The sequence below is a fragment of the Tauraco erythrolophus genome, chromosome 4 (assembly GCF_009769465.1).
Source record: "Tauraco erythrolophus isolate bTauEry1 chromosome 4, bTauEry1.pri, whole genome shotgun sequence".
NCBI lineage: Eukaryota > Metazoa > Chordata > Aves > Musophagiformes > Musophagidae > Tauraco > Tauraco erythrolophus.
In genome coordinates this window covers 46,591,190-46,611,554 of record NC_141468.1, presented here as the reverse complement: position 1 = coordinate 46,611,554, position 20,365 = coordinate 46,591,190, and the positions used below count along the sequence as shown (strand labels likewise).

At 37.9% G+C, this 20,365-nt stretch overlaps 1 protein-coding gene across 1 annotated transcript in view; it reads right to left on the bottom strand.

Annotated features, from left to right (window-relative positions):
- OTOGL (otogelin like) overlaps positions 1 to 20,365 on the bottom strand; it is a 93,979-nt gene that overhangs the window by 814 nt on the left and 72,800 nt on the right. The window contains exons 43-58 of the mRNA XM_086610725.1: positions 19,145 to 19,359; positions 17,139 to 17,280; positions 16,620 to 16,805; positions 15,917 to 16,129; positions 14,914 to 15,018; positions 14,494 to 14,601; positions 14,021 to 14,122; positions 12,655 to 12,759; positions 12,524 to 12,564; positions 11,490 to 11,553; positions 9,145 to 9,323; positions 8,721 to 8,825; positions 7,777 to 7,896; positions 5,798 to 5,843; positions 3,845 to 3,916; positions 1,590 to 1,669 (exon numbers count right to left, since the gene is read on the bottom strand). Coding sequence (XP_086466851.1) covers positions 1,590 to 1,669; positions 3,845 to 3,916; positions 5,798 to 5,843; positions 7,777 to 7,896; positions 8,721 to 8,825; positions 9,145 to 9,323; positions 11,490 to 11,553; positions 12,524 to 12,564; positions 12,655 to 12,759; positions 14,021 to 14,122; positions 14,494 to 14,601; positions 14,914 to 15,018; positions 15,917 to 16,129; positions 16,620 to 16,805; positions 17,139 to 17,280; positions 19,145 to 19,359 — 1,883 coding nt within the window. The remainder of the gene's footprint in view (positions 1 to 1,589; positions 1,670 to 3,844; positions 3,917 to 5,797; positions 5,844 to 7,776; positions 7,897 to 8,720; positions 8,826 to 9,144; positions 9,324 to 11,489; positions 11,554 to 12,523; positions 12,565 to 12,654; positions 12,760 to 14,020; positions 14,123 to 14,493; positions 14,602 to 14,913; positions 15,019 to 15,916; positions 16,130 to 16,619; positions 16,806 to 17,138; positions 17,281 to 19,144; positions 19,360 to 20,365) is intronic.

Below are 20,365 nucleotides of genomic sequence, written 5' to 3'. Positions count from 1 at the left end.
CTGATTCTCTGACAGAAAAGAAATTGATACTTTCGGCCTTTGATGGGCTGAAACAAATAGTTTGAAGTAGAGTGCCAGGGGTTTTGTAGTGAGGGGGCTGGAGGGGAAAGGAAGTGGAGCTAGGGAGGTGAATAGACATTTTGAGGAAATGAAGACCCGGAGGTACTTCTGTGTGAAGAGTAAGGGGATCTTAGACTGTGGGAAGGGTGGGCCGCAATCAGGGAAACGGGGAACAAGAAGATACTGGGGAAAAGGGTTCAAAGTACAGATGGAGGTGGGATGGGGATAGGTCTTTTTAAAAGGTGGGTAGAGAAGGAAAGAAAGATACAGAATCTACAATATAAAGTCATAAAAAGGAAGGCTTCATTTGTTGTGCCATTTGTGGCCAGTGTTCTCATTGCTCCTCTTTGAACCCTGTCTAGTTCTGCAGAAATCTAGAGGGAACAGAACTGCACAGAACACCCTCAACAGTACTGCACCGTTGCCTCGTAAGAGCCTCTAGAACGAGTTTGTTTCCACTCCTTATCCTATTCCCTAAATGTCACTACTCCTAGTCTTTCTGTCTGCAAGGGAGAACTTAATAGAGATTTTCACAGAACTCGTTTCAAGGCCAAAGTCCTTTTCAGCTAGTTTAAAAACCCAAGGGGTTTGACTAAATCTTTCTTTTTAATATTTTTTGCTTTAATCAAGACCGTGTCTTTGTTTTGTCATAGTGCTGTCCCTTAATCTAGGTTGTTGAAGTAACTGTGAAGCTTTCCACAATCCTCTCTGCTCTTAACTATGGCAAATAACTGTTATTTCATATACATATTTATACTCCCTCATTGCCAACCCTTTAAAACAAAATAAATACACAACACACTCTTACTTTTACTGTTAAACTTTGGGCATGTCACTGTTGACTTTCTATCAGGATGGAAATTAACCTGCTCAGCTTTCAATCTGTGATGATATTTTGCCTCTTCCCTTAGGACTGTTTAGGTTCTTCAACAGAATCTTACCAGAGACCTTCTGGAAATCTCAAGATATTGTGTCGACTGCTTCTCCTTTAAGTACAACATAAGAGGCACGTATGCGGCTCAGACATGTCGTGGGGTTTACAGATGAGACTACACCAAAGCCGAGAAATAAGATGTCTTAAGCAGACCCATAAATAAACAGGATCATGAATTTATGACATGGAGACACATGCTATGTGGAGGAGAAGACACCCAGAGAGTAAAGGTCTTCAAGGAGGAATGCAGCAGTGTTTCCATCACATCCTGAGTGAAAGCATTTCTACTCCTCTTTTAGAGTGGGATGTTATTTCATGGTGAGGAGTCCAATGCCTTTGTTAGTTACAAGCAGTTACGCTGTGTACTTTTCATTCGAAGCCAGATGTTTCTTCAGGTAGGAGGGCTCAGTCTTTCAGCCATAGCAACAGCTAATTTTACTCCATTTATGAGTAAGATAACATTCCTAGGGTCAAAGGTCTGCTTTTGAGAAGATAGCAGCATTTTTGGTTGCTTCTTGGTAGCTACAACTCAATTCTTAATACTTGATTTGGTATGCCATCGGCCCAGCATGAAACACAGGCCTTTTGTGCTTACCGGGCTTTGACTTATACAGTCATTTTTTCTTATGGTTGTCCTGATTGTCATTTTCTGACAAATCCTTTCTTCCTTTTTGCCTGATAAAATACAGAAAATGCATACTGAATCAATACCCTTTTTGTACTGTATTTGCTACTAAAAAAGTGAAATTATTAAAATATTTTTAATAATTATACTTTGTTTTCATTAATGTACTATTGCTTCCATAATTAAAAACTTTTTTAAGAAAAAAAATCTCATATATTAATAAATACTTCCTGTGCAGAATTATAGATTCTATAACTGGCGCATATGAAGCATCTATTGGTCCATTAAACGATATAGATTTTATAAATATGAAAATATCAACATCATTTTAAATTGTACGTATGGCAAGGCAAATATAAGCAATTAGAAAAAAGATGCCTTAAGTAGTTTTGAATAGGATTAGAATTCATTCTGGTTTTAATAGGAATACTGAATGTAAGTAAGCTTTTGATTCTGCATTTTAGAAAATTTTCAGAACTTGACATTTGAGAAGGTAAAGCTGTGAATGTGGTTACAACCTTGATGCTATTCTGAACATTTAAAATTTAAATAGAACTATATAATTTCAACATCTTTCTGAGAAAGATATCCTTCAAGGAAGTTTTTAAAGGGAAATTTGCATATATTTGCTGAATATGGTGCAGTTTTTACAACCAGAACTGAAGCATGTAGCACTGAGTCAGCATATGGCTCTAGGATTAGGGAAACCCTACGTTTTTCAGTACATTCTGGGAGATATTTATAGGATATTTTTTTCTTTACTTTGAAACATAAAGCTGTACAGTTCAAAGCCATTTTTAGCGTAATAAAAATCATAATCTAATACGGAAACAATTACACGTACAATTTTTCATGCTGCACTCCACATCTGACTGTTTGTTAGTACTGTTTGTTTAACAACAATTATTTAGATCTCCTGTTTCACTACCCACCACAATCATCTATTAGTTTTGCTATGCAAATGTTCTGGATATATATTCAGCATACAAAATAATAAGCTCTATTCAGCAGTCTCTCCACCTTCAGCGCATGCCTTCATCTTTGGGTGTACACAGGGAGAACAGCTTTTCTGTCCTGCAGAAGCCTTGTGAGTACTTTTATAAGACTAAAGAGCTCTGAGTAATCAAGATATTTTGCAACCATAGATTCAGCATGTTTCTAAAAATTAGGCTCGCTGCAGAGTACTGATAGATTTTAATCTGCAGATTGGAGGATCAAACAATATTCTGTTACTGAACTAGCAGTAGTACTGCACGGTCACTGTACGATCGAAGCTGTTAGATTACAGCATCTTGGTTTTCCTTCTTCAGCAACACTTAAGGGAAAGGAGTCCTGTGATATTTCCATCAGAAGGTGCTTGCCAGCCTGAATATACGTACACAACGCAATCCTTCTACTTCTACAAGTCTATATAGAGAGATATATGACATTTCAGAGTATAAGGCGCTGATGTCTAATGAAAACTCTGCTGCTGTACTTTTCTCTCTTCCACCTTCAACTGTCAAGAAGATCTGCATTCAATATCAGATGTGCTTTTTTTACTCACTCCTTATTTGAGTAAGGAGTTTCTATGACTCAGCTATCCTTAAAAGCAAAGATTTATGATCATAATGCAATAGTTGTGTAACATTCTGTAATTTTTGGTGTAAAGAGTATTTATTAACGTGTGATTGTAACTGTATGTTCCCTCCCACCCCCACGACATTTTCATAACTTTATAAAACATGCTATTTGTGACAAAGAAGCAATACAGCATAAATCCATATCTGCAAAGGTGAGACTGGGCAGTAATGCACGCTCTTGCTGTATTGTGAGGCAGAAACAGTTCAGTCATTAAATTCAAAGACCTGGGATCAGATTTAGAATCTCTTGGTAGCAGTATTCAGGATAAGGATACTTTTTGCAGTGACATTTCTCCTTACAACTACCCTGTACAGTAAGTTCACGTATTAAAACCAATTTCAGAAACAAACAGGACGAAGAACCATCAGCAGCATATACCATAAATGGATGAACCTAATTCTGACAGGTGCTGAGCCATGAATCCTAACCAGGCTTCAGAAATCACTGATTTGGGAGGCCAACAGGGGATCAGCATCTCTCAGTATCAGGCCCAGCACCATTAACTGCATGGTAACATTTAATGGTGATGACAGCTATACACGTGTATCAAGCAGTGCTTACACTATTATTAAAAAAAGAAAATACATCATTAAAAATAATACCTGGTTCACAATTAATACTATCAGTAGGCACTACTGGACTAATGGCAAAGGGTAATAGACCCAATCCAGAACCTGGCAGAATCATTAGGAATATAAGTTTCTCATTAAATAAAAACATTTTTATATAAATGACATTTAATTAATTCTTACACTGCCAACTGCAATTTTTCTTTCAGCAAAAGATGATGAGCTTTCCTGTTAGTCTTCCAAATTTAGAAACTCTGCAGCTGTTTTAAGTGTCACTAAAGATGGCCTAAACTTTATTACTCTCCTGGTTAACACAAAACTGGAATGACGCTTTTTTGTAAATCAAACTTTTGCAATGAATCTCTCTATGGCAAGGTAAGAATTAAATATTTGCACTCACTTTGCATGCATTGAATCAAGCTCTTTTGGAAAGATTATTCCCATTAAAATCCCAAGATGTTGCAAGCTCTATTTATAAGTACTCTTTTTAACTGCTTCACCACAGGGCACATGCTTTTAGTTAAAAGTAAAACAAAATAAAAATGAAATAGCATATAATTGTATGAATTACATCTGGGTTTTTAGCAGCCACCTCAGCAAGTATTTCTGAAGTATAACAATGCCTTTCCTGAGGCCATAGAATACGGCCAAAATTCTAAATTTTCCTGGTCAACAGAAAACCAGTAGCCATTAATTCTTTAGACTAATTCTGTGAATAAAGTCAACCTAATTTGAGGGGATAGCTAAATATTTTTCAACATAGCTTATCTCATTACAGAAGGAATATTGATTAGTAAGATTTTAGCATAATACTGATGTGTTACTTTTCTATGCTGATTCTCATTAAAACAGAAAGTATTCATTTGTATTAAAATAGCTTTTATTTTCTATGTTTTGGATAGAATAGAACAACAATACTTGCAGTTCACTTTCAAAGCTTTGCATTGCTTGGAAATTTGAGTATTGTTCGGTATTTGATAAATACAAATATTTCCCCTTATGTCACTAAATTATTTACAATACATTGCACTTCTGAATTTTACTTAATAACTGTGCAATATATGGTTATAAGTCTCTGACTTTCTATTCAATATTGTTAAGTAAAGGTTTGTCTGAAAAAAATCCAGGGACAAATTTGCTTATATATTTTAACTCTAATGTTAAACATAAAAAAGGACAAAATGAGGGGGAGGATTTTCTGTGGCATTCAACACGTTCTTGCTCTACACAATTAGTGCTACACAACAGTGTTTTATTTTTATGTATAAATAATTCTCTATCTGGGTAATAAAACCTTTCCTAGACAAAACTGTAAAGAAAATCAGTTTGTTCTCAATCAACTCTTAAGATTGCAGAAATTACAAGACCTTTCTATAAGCTTGCACCACAATTCATCATATTTTAAAGTTACACACTCAGAAAATGTAAATGTATTCCCAGATATTAGTTAATTTTATGTAAGGGTTGCTAACATCAGTATTATTATAACTTTTCCTCATTTGATATTTTTTTTAAAAATGAATTATTCCAGTATTTTGGCTCTAGAATAATACATACTAGTGATATAGAATAAATTGGTAAATTTGGAGACGTATTTTAAAATGTCATCGACTTAGGAATCAATTTTAGAAGGGAAAATCCTTATCTTTTATGATGAAAATCATATAGGCAATATTTTAGAGTCAGCTTAGCAATAAAGAGAATGTTTTCATTATTTTACTTGAGATGATAACTTTCCATCTTCCGTAGCTTATATTTGGAGAGATTTAGTTATACTCCAGAACAATAGTGTTAAAAATCACCAAGTCAGCAGCCAAATGAAGCAAGACCTTTTAATAGGAGTTGTTAGGTAGCTATAACAATTTTATGTGATTTGTGGGGGAAATGCATGCTTTTTCCTTCTTTATGTCCCAGCAACTGAGGTTAAAACCCACATTCTCCAAAACCAAAGCCAAACTAGCACATATTGCAGCCTTCGTCACTTACAGGTCTTGCAGCAGCCGTCGTTATACGTCTGCACGATTCCTCCATTCTAGGAAAATAAAAGGAGAATATATCAAAAAAGACTATGCCCAATGAAGGGGAATTTTATCTCAAGACATTCCATGTTTTAAACATGTCCAACTAATAAAAAATAGTGTCACTGAAATCAAGAGAATTACACAGATACGTATCAGCGGAAGGTTTTTTTCACAAATTCTTGACAACCTTTGACATTGAAAGTGAACTGGTCACTGCCTTTCTGGTCTGATCTAGTCTCCTTTGAATAAGCCACTTAGTTTCTACAAGAATCTTCTTGTATCATCCACTACCATTCCCCACCACTAAGATTTATTAGGACAGTTTAAAAATTCACATATGCAACTTTGCTGATGATGCAAAAGGATTTACACTGATCACACGCCAAGGAGAAAATTAATACCAAGTAGCTCTTTATAACATTAAATATATGTGTATTTATACACACTTTTGAAAGAGAACATTAACTGCAGAATTTCAGAACCATTAGTGTGCTCAATCATAGTCTTTGTTACTGTTTTCTGCTAAAGTTGCTTGTTAGCTAGAAAGTAAGAATGTATGAAAGCGAAGAAACCGTCTTTTGAAATTAAAGGAGAGCAAGAAAGGGAGAGAGAGACAGAGAGAGATGCTGTCAGAATCTGTCAGAATGGGTGCAAGCAAGAAACATGTGCCCACAATTTTAGTGCATAGCCCAGAATCGCGTATCAAGGAGACAACTGAACATAAAGAGCACTCTGACAATAGCAACAGACAAAAGACATTTTTAAGCTTCCATCTTTTCATGCTAGCATGCATTTTTATCTCAATACAGAAAAATTACTGAATAAGTTGTTCAAGAACTTCTTAAATGAGCCTCTTAAATCTATATTCCTAAATTATCCTGAGCTGCCTGTCAGAAGCGCTTTCTCCTCAGCTACTGGCTCAAGTCTACACTCAACATCTCTGAAAAACGGGTCAGACTGATTCAGCAAGTTAATTTTAGGGCTCCGCTCTTTAAAATCTTAACCATTATTACTAAGGAAAGATCCTAATACATGGTGACAGAAGGGTTCCAAGGAAGAAGCTTGAGCTTAAAGTCAAAGTAGAACAGGCATTAATTTTAGATAGAATCCCTTCTTCAGGGTTGGAAGAAATAAGGACTTTTTAAAATAAATGCAATGTCTAAGTAGGACTCGTACTAAATTTAAAATCTGTAGTCAAGGCAGCAATGGTACTTACCCTCTCTACATGCATATTTATTTTATTATTATTTGTAGCGTATATTAAATATATGGTGTACTGCAAGTGCAAGGATTATAGAAAGCATTATAAAGTTAGAGAAGTATTAAATTAGAAATTAAGTTGTAAACAAATATGTAATATACATGAAGCATCCACATTCTTCAAACCAGTTTATATGGGTATGCCAAATTTACATTTTTAGATATATGATGTAGGTAGATACCCTTTTATGTATGTTAGGTATTTTTTGTTATGTTACACAAAGTTTAGTTTAAGAGACAATAAAGTTTATATATACTCTGCCAACTTTCTGATCTTCACACAACTTAAGGAATTTTTAATATAGCCCACTTTTATATGCAGCATTTCAGAATTGCTTGATCCAATTTATTTAGTGTATGTGCCCTACAAACTTGGCAGAATGTTATTCCAAACTAAAGTAAGACATGGTGATTAGGACTTTATATAGTAGCATGTAAAGCATGATTCCAATTCCACAATATTTTAAAAGCAGTCATCATTAAGACTCAAAACAAATTTTCATACACCTCAGATATTTTGTCAGTCCAAAAGCAAACAGGAACATAGAAAACAAATTCCTTGCTTACATGTTTTTACTTACCACTTTTTTAATTTAAAGGAAGCGCATGAGATCTGTATGCATCGTCAAGCGTAAGCCAGACTCCAGATCAGTTATTGTCACTTACCTCACCCAAAGTACAAACCTTTGTACACTCGGTGTCATTAAAAGGGGGGCAGACAACACTTGATCCCAGTAAGACAGCCCCTGCAGCAGTCTTGGCACACTTGTAGTTGGTGCAGTTAGAGCTCCAGGTGCTTCCTTCCTGAATATATAAAAGAAAGCCGTTGTCAGGAAAGACAAAACATTTCAGCTTTACCTCCAACACCAAATGTCTGTATAAGTGGTGCCCTCATGCTGTAGTATCTACAGGAGTGAAAAGTTTGTTGCAGACCACCCATAGGTGGCAAAGGGAAAGACCATCCTCTGACTACCAGTGGCAACTCCTCGCTGGAGCCATGGCTCTACTCTCCAGCGTGCTGCTTAGTGTGGGTGTCCTAGTGCAGAACAAAAGGGTTCTGTGCCACAAAAAAAATCTGATAGTTTCTTTTGCTCCAAAAGCAATGGGAAGCATGAACCAAGTCATGGCCACATCTAAATTTCCTTGTATGCAGATGCTGGAACACACCATCAGGAACCTGAACCCCAGTCCTTCACTTTGCACACTTCTTTTCTGTAGAAACCAGAATGAGGAGAAAAGTAGCCCTGGGAAGAGGAGGACATAGGAGTCCTGATGTGGACTCAGGAGCTCCCAACTCATCTAAATCACAGTCTATGACTTAGAGTTACAATTTGAACCTTACTCTGCACTTAGAGCATATCCAGCCTTAAGTAAATGATATTTGCATACCTTTGTAGATAATATTACAACCAATAAAATGAAATAAGGTATTCACCTAGTGTGAAATGGCAGGCCTTTAAATAAACACAATTTTCCTATCATGTACCATAAAGAGCCCCTAGGTGCATAACCAGCAGTAAGGTGGTGTGAAGCAAGACTCACAGCATGAGTGAACTAAGAAGTGACTGTCAGATATCTGTTTATCATATCGTGATAGTTATTTTCCATCTCTGTCCAGAGGCACTTACCTCATACACAACAAGTGTTCCGTTCTCAGTATGAAAAGAGCAGGACACATTTTGACAGGTACCACAACAAGTATGGTGACTGGAGGAAGGAATATATATTTGATGCTGGAAAGAAAGGAAAGCAAAAAAAGAAAAAAAAAAGTATTTTTAAAACATACAGTGTATGGAATCAAATTCATTGATTTCTGAAACTAAAAATACCAAGAGAAATTATATATGGATGGATGGATGGATATGTTTACATATGCTGCCAGAAATTGCCTCTCAAAATAATCCTGGAGACACAAGATATACATCATCACTCTTAAGTTCTCAAGCTCTTACTGAGCAAACAGGACTTGGCAAAAGTCTTACTTTGATGTTTATCCTAATTGTGTAGTTGTGCTTACAAATTGCATCATTCCTGTATTTTAAGAATACTCACAGCTTCACATTTCTGGGAACAGTTCACCATTGTAAAATGCATGGCATTGTATCCTGTGTTCTGATCTTTTTCTTGTAAACACTGTACAGTGTAACAAAGGTCTCCGTCCAAGTACTGGATCACTGACTGTCCAGGATTCAGTACTGTGACCTCTTGGAAGATGCACACATCGTCTTTCTCTAACACCAAAAGAAATAAATGTTACTAGAGAGGAAAAAAAAATCATCAAGTAAATTAACAGAATCACTGGAAAGGCAAAAGTAGGGCAAAGTCCTATGCTCAGCAAACGTATTCTAACTTTTAGACTTGATTGCTGTGTGGGTTTAATTACCAAAAAAGGGAAGGAGGAGGTATAATTCACCTTAAGAAAATGCTACAAAATGAAAAACTGCCTAAAACTGATAGTGTGCCTACTGCGGAAGTAAAAAAAAATAAATAATCTGTTCTTATTTGTAAAGAGTTCTAATATTTAACATTGGGCTAAGTACACTATATGAATTATTCTGCACATCACTGTCATGGTTTGATGTGGAGGGGGGGGTGGTTCTGGTGGCAGGAGAGGGGTTTTGCTCCCTGCGACCTCCCCAGTTTTGGAACCGGGTTAGGCTTAGTTCTGGCCACCAGATCAGACTGCCATCCCCCTCGGGGTTGAGCCAATGGGGCGCCTCTGCGAATTGCCCTATTTAAGCCAGGACAAAGGAACCGGAAAAGGTGCTTTGCCCAGGATCGAGGAGAGAAGGGAGGAGGGCACTGACCCCGCTCCCTGGCTTCCGGCCAGGCGGCTGCCTGCGTCGGGCCGGCACCGCCTACAGAGAATGGCGGCGGCGGAGCCAGCTGGGGAACTCGGGGGCACCCCACTCCCGGGGTGCCCACTGGGCTGAGTTCACCCGGAGAGGACTGAGATCTGAGAGAAACAGCCGCATCGACAGCAGGTCAGTGAGGATGGAGCGGGAGGAGGTGTGCCGGAGCCGAGTTTCCCCTGCGGCTGATGGTGAGATAGCAGGCAGCCCCCCTGCAACCAGGATGGCCTCGGTGGAACAGAGATCCACTCGCAGCCCATGGGGAGAAGATGCCTGAGCCTGAGGATGGTCGTGTTGGGATGCACGACAAGGCAGAGAGGCATCTGGAGTCTGCGTGACGACCCACGCCGGAGCAAGTGGCTACAGCTCCCTAAGTATCCGAGACTGTGGTAAAGCCCACACCGGAGCAATCTGTGGGGAAGGATTGTTTCCAGTGGGCTGGACTCACGCTGGAGAAGTTTGTGGATTTTCCCTCGTGGGTAGGGGATCCATTGGAGCAGGGGAAAAGGGTGTAAGGACTCCTCCTCCTTTAAGAAAGAAGCAGCAGTAACAGCACGGAATGAACTGACCTGCACTCCCCCAGTCCCTGCCCCCTGTGCTGCTGGGGGGAGGAGGTAGAGCCGGGAGGAAAAGGAAAGGGGGGGGGAAGGTGTTGTTTTTAAGATCTGGTTTTGTTTCTTTCTGTCCTCTCGAGTAATTGGTTTTGTTTCCCTTTGTCCTTCTAAGTAATCATTAATAAACTGTTTTGCTTTGAGAAAGCCCTGTCTGTTTTGCCCAGGACCATGGTTGGTGGGTGCTCCCTCTGTTCTTGTCTCAACCCTCAGTCCCTTTGGTTTTTTTTTCTCTCCTCTCTACTGGAGAAGGAGAGACTGTGTGAGTTTTAGTTGCTGGATCAGCCTAAAACCATGACAATCACAAAATGTAGCCTTTCTGTCAATTAAACTGGTATGTCTACAATTGTCTGTGGGACAGTAATATGCTCAAGCTGTATTGTAAATGTGTGCTTTGCTCCCGGAGGCAGTTTAGCCTGGGCTGCAGTCAGGATTGCAGCATACCTCAAGCACCCCTGTGCACTGCATGGCCAAAATCTGTTCTACACTGGGCAGCTGTGTGAAGGAAGGGAGCAAAGGTCTGATCTTAAGACTGGGCACCCACCCTTGTACTGGCTGGACAGGTCTGTTGTGAGATGTTGGCTCATTTGTGCTTGATAGTGGACTAGGAACAGTCACACTGCGCACACTCAGCTAAGGTTCCCAATCTGCTTCCTGTCTGCCTCTCACCAGAGAGACCGTGCCTGACTCTGAAAGCATGGGCAGTTTTACAATGTTCCTACACCTTGTCAGAACAGACACAAAATGGATGGGTTAGCAGAGAAAGCAGCGTGTTCAGAAAAGAGCATAATTGCATAACTAGGTAGAGATCCATAAAATCAAGATAAAAGACTATTTACATTTGAGAAGGTTATTATGCTCCTATTTCTGCTTTCTTTGCGTGCCCTTTTTACTAAAAACTTAAACAAAATACCTAGCAATATGAAAAAGTTACCACAAATGTAGCGAGTGCATCCACAAGCGCTGGAAACACTACTATCTATTTTCTTAACTTCTCCCTGAGTATAAAAAAGATAAAAGAGTTTGCAAAGTCATGCACGATTAAAGTGGTAAACAGACTATTTTTCTGTAAAAATGTAAATTATTACTTTCATCACTTCCACTTCTGCTTTCATAAATGAGAAAAATTGCAGTGTACTCAAGAAATAGTAGCATGTTCAGAGTTACACAGTGTATTTATCTCTTTAAACAGGAGTAAAGCACTTCATTTTCTCTAGGAATGCATATGAATAGCGGAGTTGCTAAACAGCAGTTTTTCCTGAGATAAAAAGTTATTTCAATACTAAACATATTAGCAAAGCATTGCTTTCTTTTGGAAGAAATCCCAAAAGATAGGTAAAAACTATTAAAATTTGCAGCTCCTGTTTAGACTTTACATTATGCAGTCTTCACATAAGGGAAAGAGAAGGACATTTGATAGGGAAAATATCCCTGTCACTATGGTAATAATGGGAGTTTGAACATTCATTCAGAATTATATTCCAGATCACAGTCCCTATTGCGAGAAAGTATGTGAGGAGCGAAATATTTATCATTTCTCATATCAGTGAAATTCAATAATGTTAAATTGTTTTAATCAAAAGCATAAATTATACACATTTCTCCCAATGACACATATGATCATAAAGCTCATTCCTCATTAATTATTAAAAACAAGTGGGAATTATTTACATGGAAAATTTTCTCAGCATATTGTTTCTCAGTCAACATTGAACAGAATAATATTACAGTTGCTTTTCTTTTTTTGACATGTGAAAATGCACAAAGTGAAGTTTCCCCAACGAATGGTTGACAACAGTGTGCAGACCCTTGATGGAGTTACGTGCTTGAGCTGGGGACTGGGAGGCAGTCCCAGGCTGTCCCTGCTCAGCCTCATCACCCTTTACAGCTAATTGAAATGAGGAATGGAAAGGGAGGAGAAAGAGGGCTGAACACCATTCATAAAAGTATCTGAAGTACAGTGCTTACCAATTTACAGGTCAGCATAGTAGTGTTTTCACAGCTACATTCTGGGAAGAGAATGAGAAAATCTTATTAGTCAGTTAGCTAATTGTTAGCTTTTGTTAACAGCAGTGGCTAAAGAATAAAGCAATAATTACCACAGTGCCATTCTGGACAACACTGCCCAGGTATTTTTTCCTTCACAAGTGTTTTGTCCTCTGTGCAATTCATAGGAGGCTCAGAACAAAGATTTTCTTCACAAACTAAATGGAGGGAAAAGACACATATGAGAATTTACTCAAATTTCCTTTGACTTTTCCAGCTTATATTTCTCTTGATAAACTATTTTTAAAATAATAACATTTGTCATAGATTTTGTTGCTTTTCTTAGGCATCTGAATTATATTTGGAACTGAAAAATAAACGAAGATTTTCAAAAATGCTTTTAGTTGCCTTAGAACATGCTTAAATTTTCAGAAAACATCACACAGGAATCATTAATATTCTTCCTAGTTCAGAGTCACTCAAGCTGATAACCAAAGACAACTAAAATCACACCTTTTGGAAAACACGAGTTATTTTCCTCTCAGCTACAAATGTGCTGTAAAGTACATTTCTATAAGATAACAGGGAGCAACTGCCTTCCTGGGATGACTCTAATAAGAAAGTATCTGCCTGTCTTATCGGAGCTGGCTTACTGGGACTTTGAAAGAAGACTACATACTAAGATCTAACTTTCTACCAACCAGAATGTGGCAAAATCAGCGCCAAAACACCTTTGCAGAAACTTTCACCTGGGTGCAAGTGCTAGGAAAAGGAAATGACCAAAATATGGAACCACCTGAAGTAAAAATTATTGAGCTCCAAACTTACTGGCAGACAATTTAATAATTTGACTGAAATTTCCCAAAGACTGCAATAGGACAAGAGTTAATCTAAATTAAGCAGTTACACTTGTAGACATTACTTGAGGACACATAGCACAATTTCTGTGATTTATGAGGCTATCAAAGAGAGCTACGTTACCCTGCAAATATTTTTCTTCTGGCTTCTCATAGTTTGAATAGTAGTCAACCCAGCAGAACTGGAAACCCTTGGCCTGTTCCTTCCCCTAAAAGCTGAAAGTGCAGAGAAACTGCCTAAACACTAATGAATGGTACCACAGAGGAACAACAACATGGAAGCTGTTCCATTACAGGTGTTTTAATATATGAACAGTTGTATATTGAAACTCCAAGGATAGGATTCAGTTCCACATAAACGTATCAGTATTTAGATCACCCTGAAAGTAGCTATATGCTGTCTGGTGAACTAATAACCTCTCCAGTTTCCATTGACTGGCTTGGTTAGACCACCACGGAGTACACCAAGAACTTTGAACTTAATTGCAGACACCTTCATTTAGATCTCTTAATCTCTATCTGAAGCCCATCCTAAATGCTGAATCAAAAAATTCTCTACACACAGAGTCTGTCGTTTTTACTAAATTTGGTTACGTATTGAATGGACAACAGTTAGACTCACCACAGTAGTAATGAGGACAACAGTAATGTATGGTATTAAGGTCTACAGTGAGAATTTCCCCTTCATTACACAAGGGCACAGGCTCAATACAGGATTCACAAACTAAATATAGAAAAAAAACGAGACATTTACAAAGTTTTAAAGACTAAAAAGTTAGCACCTGTGAATTCTATTTAATAGACTATATAGCAAGTCATCTTATGTTTGTTACTTGGGTAACAGAGATTTTATGGATTGACATTCAAATATAAAAAAAAATTAAAAGGTTCATGTATGATGTTCAAAATGGTGTTGGAAATTAAAGGTCCCAAAACCCAAGAATAATTCATGCTCCAATCAGCTTGACCTGTGTGAAGTCTGACTGACCTCTCCAAGAATTCCTGGCTTAAGTTATTAGGTTTAGAACTATAGACTGTTTTTTTAAATACTTAACTATTCCTTAGTTATCCATAAAAATATTTGAGGTTTCTTACCACAGAGATAAGAGAAACAACAAGGATCTTCCTGTTTTGCTGCAACAATAAATTGATCTTCTCTGCAGTCCAGCTGGGAAGCATTGAAACAAGCTGAAGGGTCACACTCTGTACAATGTGAAATAAACAGTATTTTTTAAAAAGTCATAGAAACAATACTAAAAATATAAAGAAAAGATATTTTTCATATACTTAGTAAAACAAAATACCCCAAATTGACTGTAAATTAAAAGGGACACAAAATACAAACACAAAGAAATATTGGAGAGTGTGAAAAAAAATATGCCATTGCCAGGTGCTATTTACAACATCCCGTTTTGTTAACAATCAAAATAACTTGTAAGGCTATTGTAATTTTTGTACAACACATAACACAAGTGTGGACAATGTCCTGGTAACTGTGTTTTTTATTTCCCTTACCACATCGGTACTGTGGACAGCAGGACAGGGGGTGGTAGCCTACCACTAATTTTTCATTGGGTTTGCATGTTGGAATAATGGCGTCACACAATGACATGTTACATTCTGTGGGATAAACAACAATCAATTTTGACATATTTGAACAGATACAAGTGCAAGTGCTATAGCTCAAGATATTTATACCATTTAGTTTAGAGATTCACAAACTAAGAGCAGCCCAAGTCAGCTTAAAGTACTCTCCATACCGTCACGTAGACCTCCGAGCTTAACCCGGGGCTGGTATAGCTCCATTCATGAGGCATTGTGCAAGCGCATTTATATCCCTCTTAAAGCAGGTGAGCTCTGCTTCCTACACATGAAGCCAGCTAAAATGTCCCAGTGTAAATAATCCCTAAACAAATTGACAATTCGGTGTTGGTTACGGGCGTCTAACTAATGAGCAAAAGCACCGTACCAGCTGAACCATTTGTTCTCGTTTTCCTTGAAGATGTTATGAAGAAATAAGTACCTTTGGCTTGACATTTTAGGAGCAATAAACTTATTCCTTTTTCTAACAACCATGGCTAGACAGAATATTAGTATTCAGTGATCAGGTCACAAAATACTGCTTCTGGGAAACACCAGCAGGTCAGAAGATACTGCACTTGACACCAGAGCACTAATAAGAAAGGCGAACAGGCTCTGATGACTGCCCCAATTACCGAGGTACTTCTATCATCAAGTATTTATCAATGTCTTTTGAAATTCCACCTAAAAGCTTAAAAATTCATTTTTAACTAAAGTTTTGTTTCATGAGTGGACTTCTAAGGAAAATAAAGGTGATTTCAGCGAGTCAGTTCTTACAAAGAAAAGAAACCTGTTTTGCCAGCCCAACTAGCCACAAGTACCTAAAAATCACTTCTGAAAAATGTTACCTTGAACGCTGTCTGAAGATTGTCATCTGCCAGTGAATGTCAAGCACTTACCTTATACTTCTGTTACTGGAAACAAGTGTGGTACATACCACAAACTTTCTTTGGACAGCAAGCTCTCTCTTCCATGACATGGACGATAACTTCCCCTTCTCTTTCACAGACTGGTGGTGGATCTTCGTTGCATTCAGGTTCTACAGCAATAATGCTTCCATTTTCTAAACAATTGTACATGCAACAGCCTCTCCTGGACCCATTCCAGATCTCTCCAGCAGAGTGAGGTTGTCCTTTGTTATCTGTACATGCTGAGAGAAAAAACATTATATCCCTTCGACAAGTAGCACAGATTTCCTGCAAGCAACTGTGTATTGCATAAAGTTATTGCATAAAATAAGAGTGTCGTGGAGCAGTATGATCAAAGAATCCAAGAAGAGATGATGACCTTAAAAACTCCAAATGAACAAATGCTTTGCTATGGGTGAAAATAAATACTGAGTGCAAGGGAAAGAACATGCCCATGCTATTCCTTCCTGAGTACTCCAGGAAAGAAAGCCTGGGAGCTACGGAAGAATGACCGTTATTTTTCCCCAACAGAAGTACATCAGCAGTGGGTCTTGAATCCAAGTGAACTGAAAACACAAACAGCTCTAGCCTGAGATAAAGCTAGGCTCTGCTGAAGGGAGCTATACCAGATTCATACTTACTGAGGACTGACACAGAACTTAAATATCGTTTACACTGAGCTGTGGTCAATATTAGCATAACCGCAAAACCACTCTGCCCTGCGGCACTTACTACATTTTTCTTCTGGTATACAGAGGTCAGAGTCTGTTCTATGCAGAATAGTGCCATTTTCACACACACAGTCTTCCCTTAAATAGGAACAGGGAGAATCTTCATAGAACCATTTATTCAAGCATGTCTTGGCTTCACAGGGTTGCACACAAGGCTGGTACTCCTTGCCCTCAGGACAGCTCAATGCTGCAAGTCATAAAAATAGGACATTGAGTGCTGCTGTTATTCTTTCAGTATTTCATTGGAAAAACAGACAGTAAGAACAAATGAGTGTATCATAGAAAGCATGCATTTATATTTTTAACAGTACTTTTAAGTAAGCAACTCATCCATTCAAGATTAAAACTGATTCATGACTGACAAAAACTATACATCTTAAGAACTTGTACCCTGATTTAGTAATGCTGTGATAGAATGAGATGGTATTTACCATAACAATAGAAATATATTTTTAACTCATCACTAACACTTCAGCAGTATAAAGCCACATTGGGGTATAGAACATGGCCATCTGCTTACAACAGTAATCAGGTGTCCTCCATTTAATGCAGATGTTGTGCTTGTTGCATAAAGCCACATATGCAGAAAGTGCATCACACTCATAATTCCAAAAATAAGTACTGTTTATCCACATCTTCTCACAAAACTCCTGTGGTGACACCTAGGAACATGTTGTAACTGAGAATTAACACGTAGAAGAGCTTTCTGTAATTAAAATATATCATTAATTACAAGAAATAATACAGCTGCAAGGGAAAAAAATCACAAGCAGTGCCTAAAGGAAAAAATACTGTTTTTTTCAGAACACTTATTCTGCAAAACTTGAACTGCCAGAATTTTTTATGCTCATTAGTAGGTACAGAACACAGTCCTAATGAGAGTGTCACACTACTTACAAGAACTTTTGCAGTATAGCCCTGTCAGCTAAAAGTCAACAACCTCAGTTAAACATTGCTGCTATAGCTTCTATAAATTCCTTCTGTGAACTAATTATTACTGGATGCTCTGTTTCTCTGTCTATAAGGCCCGATAGCCTATTTTACTGGGTCTAAATGCAGGTGGCCCAACCTATCTTATTTCTGTTGGGTTTTTTTGCATAAGCTTATAAGAAGGTGGAAAAAGTAATATTTTGTTTCATTCTGCTTGTTCATTGCTGTGCTGCAGCCCAGCTCTCCCTGTGGTTTCGGCAAACCTTCTAGCAGTCGCTCACTTCCGCCATAAAGTTCATTACCCTGATGACTGTTACCTATCCTTGTTCAGTTGCTTCACGCCTGTGAAGTGCACAATACGCTCCATCTGCTCTGGCTCTGCCACCGTCAGGTATATGAAAGAAAACAATTTTCATAATGGATGAACCAAGTGCTTGGCAATTTTGATGCTATGTCAGGTTTTGTTGTAAACCAGGAAAAGATGCAATTGCATTGTATCCGAGGCTATGAGACTTCTCCTGGAAACATATATGAAGTAGGAATTCTGACTGTTCAGATTCCCTTTAATTATTTTAAAATTAGATGTGTTAAAACAATTATGAAAAGCATCCTGCTACCTGCTGGAGCTACTCTTCCTTCTTGATTCCAAACTGCTTACCACTGCTCCATCCCATTAAGTTTCTGGGGCAAATATCTCTTAATCTTTTTTTAGAAAAAGCTCTTTAATCCCTTCCTTTCAGAAGAGCTCCCTCCATTTTTTTTCTACCTGGAGGAAGTGAGGAGAGGACTTGGGATTTTGAAGGAAGAGGCTCAGCTGCTACAATACCTTTAACAGCATTTGTGATGAAAAACGAAGAGTAACACAATGCAAACCAGGGGTGGAAAGACAGAACAACGAGAACTGAATCAGGAATCTGGACACATCAATCTCCGAGAAAGAAAGGGCCACTTGAGTAATTAATCCTTTTATTTTGAATTAAGTGGGAAAAGTATGTCAGATCTCAGATTTTGGGCTTCCTCATTTCTTGTTCCAGGGAGCAGCTGTGCTGCACTACCCACCTCTAGTGGTAGTCTGTATGCTACAGCAATATCCTCGTTAGAAAATACAGTGTCCAGAACGAAATTATAATGATTTCTGTAAGAAATCCTATCAGATTGTCACCATAATAGTGACTACATCCAAATTTGATTAACTGAAAATTTCTTTAGTCCAATTAGATCAGACTGCATGAGCTGCTGTTGAATGCAGCAGAAGCATAAGGCTTTCCATTCTGGTGACCCTTGTTAAGCATTTATTAAAAATAACTCTTTTGGAATGTGTTTGTGTTGAGATGGAGATCTGGTGTCTCTCCTTTGAGCTTTACCTACTTAATAATTTAAGAAACAGCGTAATATCATAAGGATCCATATAGATGTGTCTACAATGGACAACATGACAAAAGTATTAATGTCACTGTGACAGAGGTACCACCCATCCAGTTGTCAGCTCATGAAAATAAGAAAAACATAAAAAACGTGCATATTTTTCTCCTTCTCTTCTTAACTATATATCTTTTATTTAATTTGCACCTGAATTTCTCTGATCTTTGTACTCACTTTCTTGTGGCAAGGAATGAAAATGCTTCTGTTTAACAGTTCCATGCAGTATGTGCAGTTATCTTCAGTACAGTTTCTTACTGGCCTCCTGGTTGTTACATCAAGTGATTTCTCAATTTCCCAGCTCTTAATGAACACTTCAATTTCCTCCTTATTTGTAATTATGGTCTTGTTTTTCATTTTCAGGTCATCGGTAGGGTCTCCATTACACACCCCTGGAGACAGAGCATCACATTCAAAGCACAAACAAACATGCCATAATACTTCATTTGGGAAAGAAAAGTGCACTTAATAAGGTAAACTTAACATTGCATCAGGCTCACCTGTGAGACTGTCATCTGAATTTATAAGTGAAAGCAGCTATATGTCCGCTGTAGTTCCAACTTTCTACCTGTGATTTTAGTTGTCATCTCAATGGCTTAGCAAAACAAGCATATCATAAAATAAATGATACTTTCCCCAACAACGAATTAAGTTTTGAGGAAAACTGCTACCAAAATGTGCTGTTGAGTGTAGCAAATTCACTGACATGGCACCAGATTCTGATCTCATTCTACTGAATAGAAATCAGCTCCATCGGAGTAAATGTAGGTGGCTTTCAAATTAACTGCACGTTGCTGATGATTTGACACTGTATTAAAACTTAGTTGAACATTTTAAATGCAAGAAGTTATGAAAGGAATCTTTTGATGAACAAATTTCTTTCTCTAGAGAAAATATTTTTCGTACTCAATTTATTAATACAAAACCACCGAACAAAATGCCCCACTCAAACTCCTGACATCCACTGGCTACCTGAATTCATTATTTTATGTATTCAGTTAATTCATCAATGAAAACTTACACTTCCTATAAGCACATAACAAGTCATTAATGCCAAAATTTGAATCTTCATAGTAGTGTTTTACATCCTAGGGACTCATCAGCCGAAGTCCCTGTATTCTTTTTTCACTTTCCTCCTGCGTTGCTAACCACACCCTAAGTTCTTGCCTTCACACTTTCAGCCCTTCCTGCTGATATGCTCCTGGGTCCCTTGTTAGAACTGGACTAGTCTGGCATGACCTGAACTACCTGACCGTCTTCAGCAGCCACTTCTCCATTGAAAATTTCCCCCTCCCTTTTTTTTTTCTTGACATCAACAATATTCTTAAACACAGGCAGAGATGAGTACATTTTTTAAAAGTTTCAATGAGATACAACGTACTGATCATTACTTGGTCT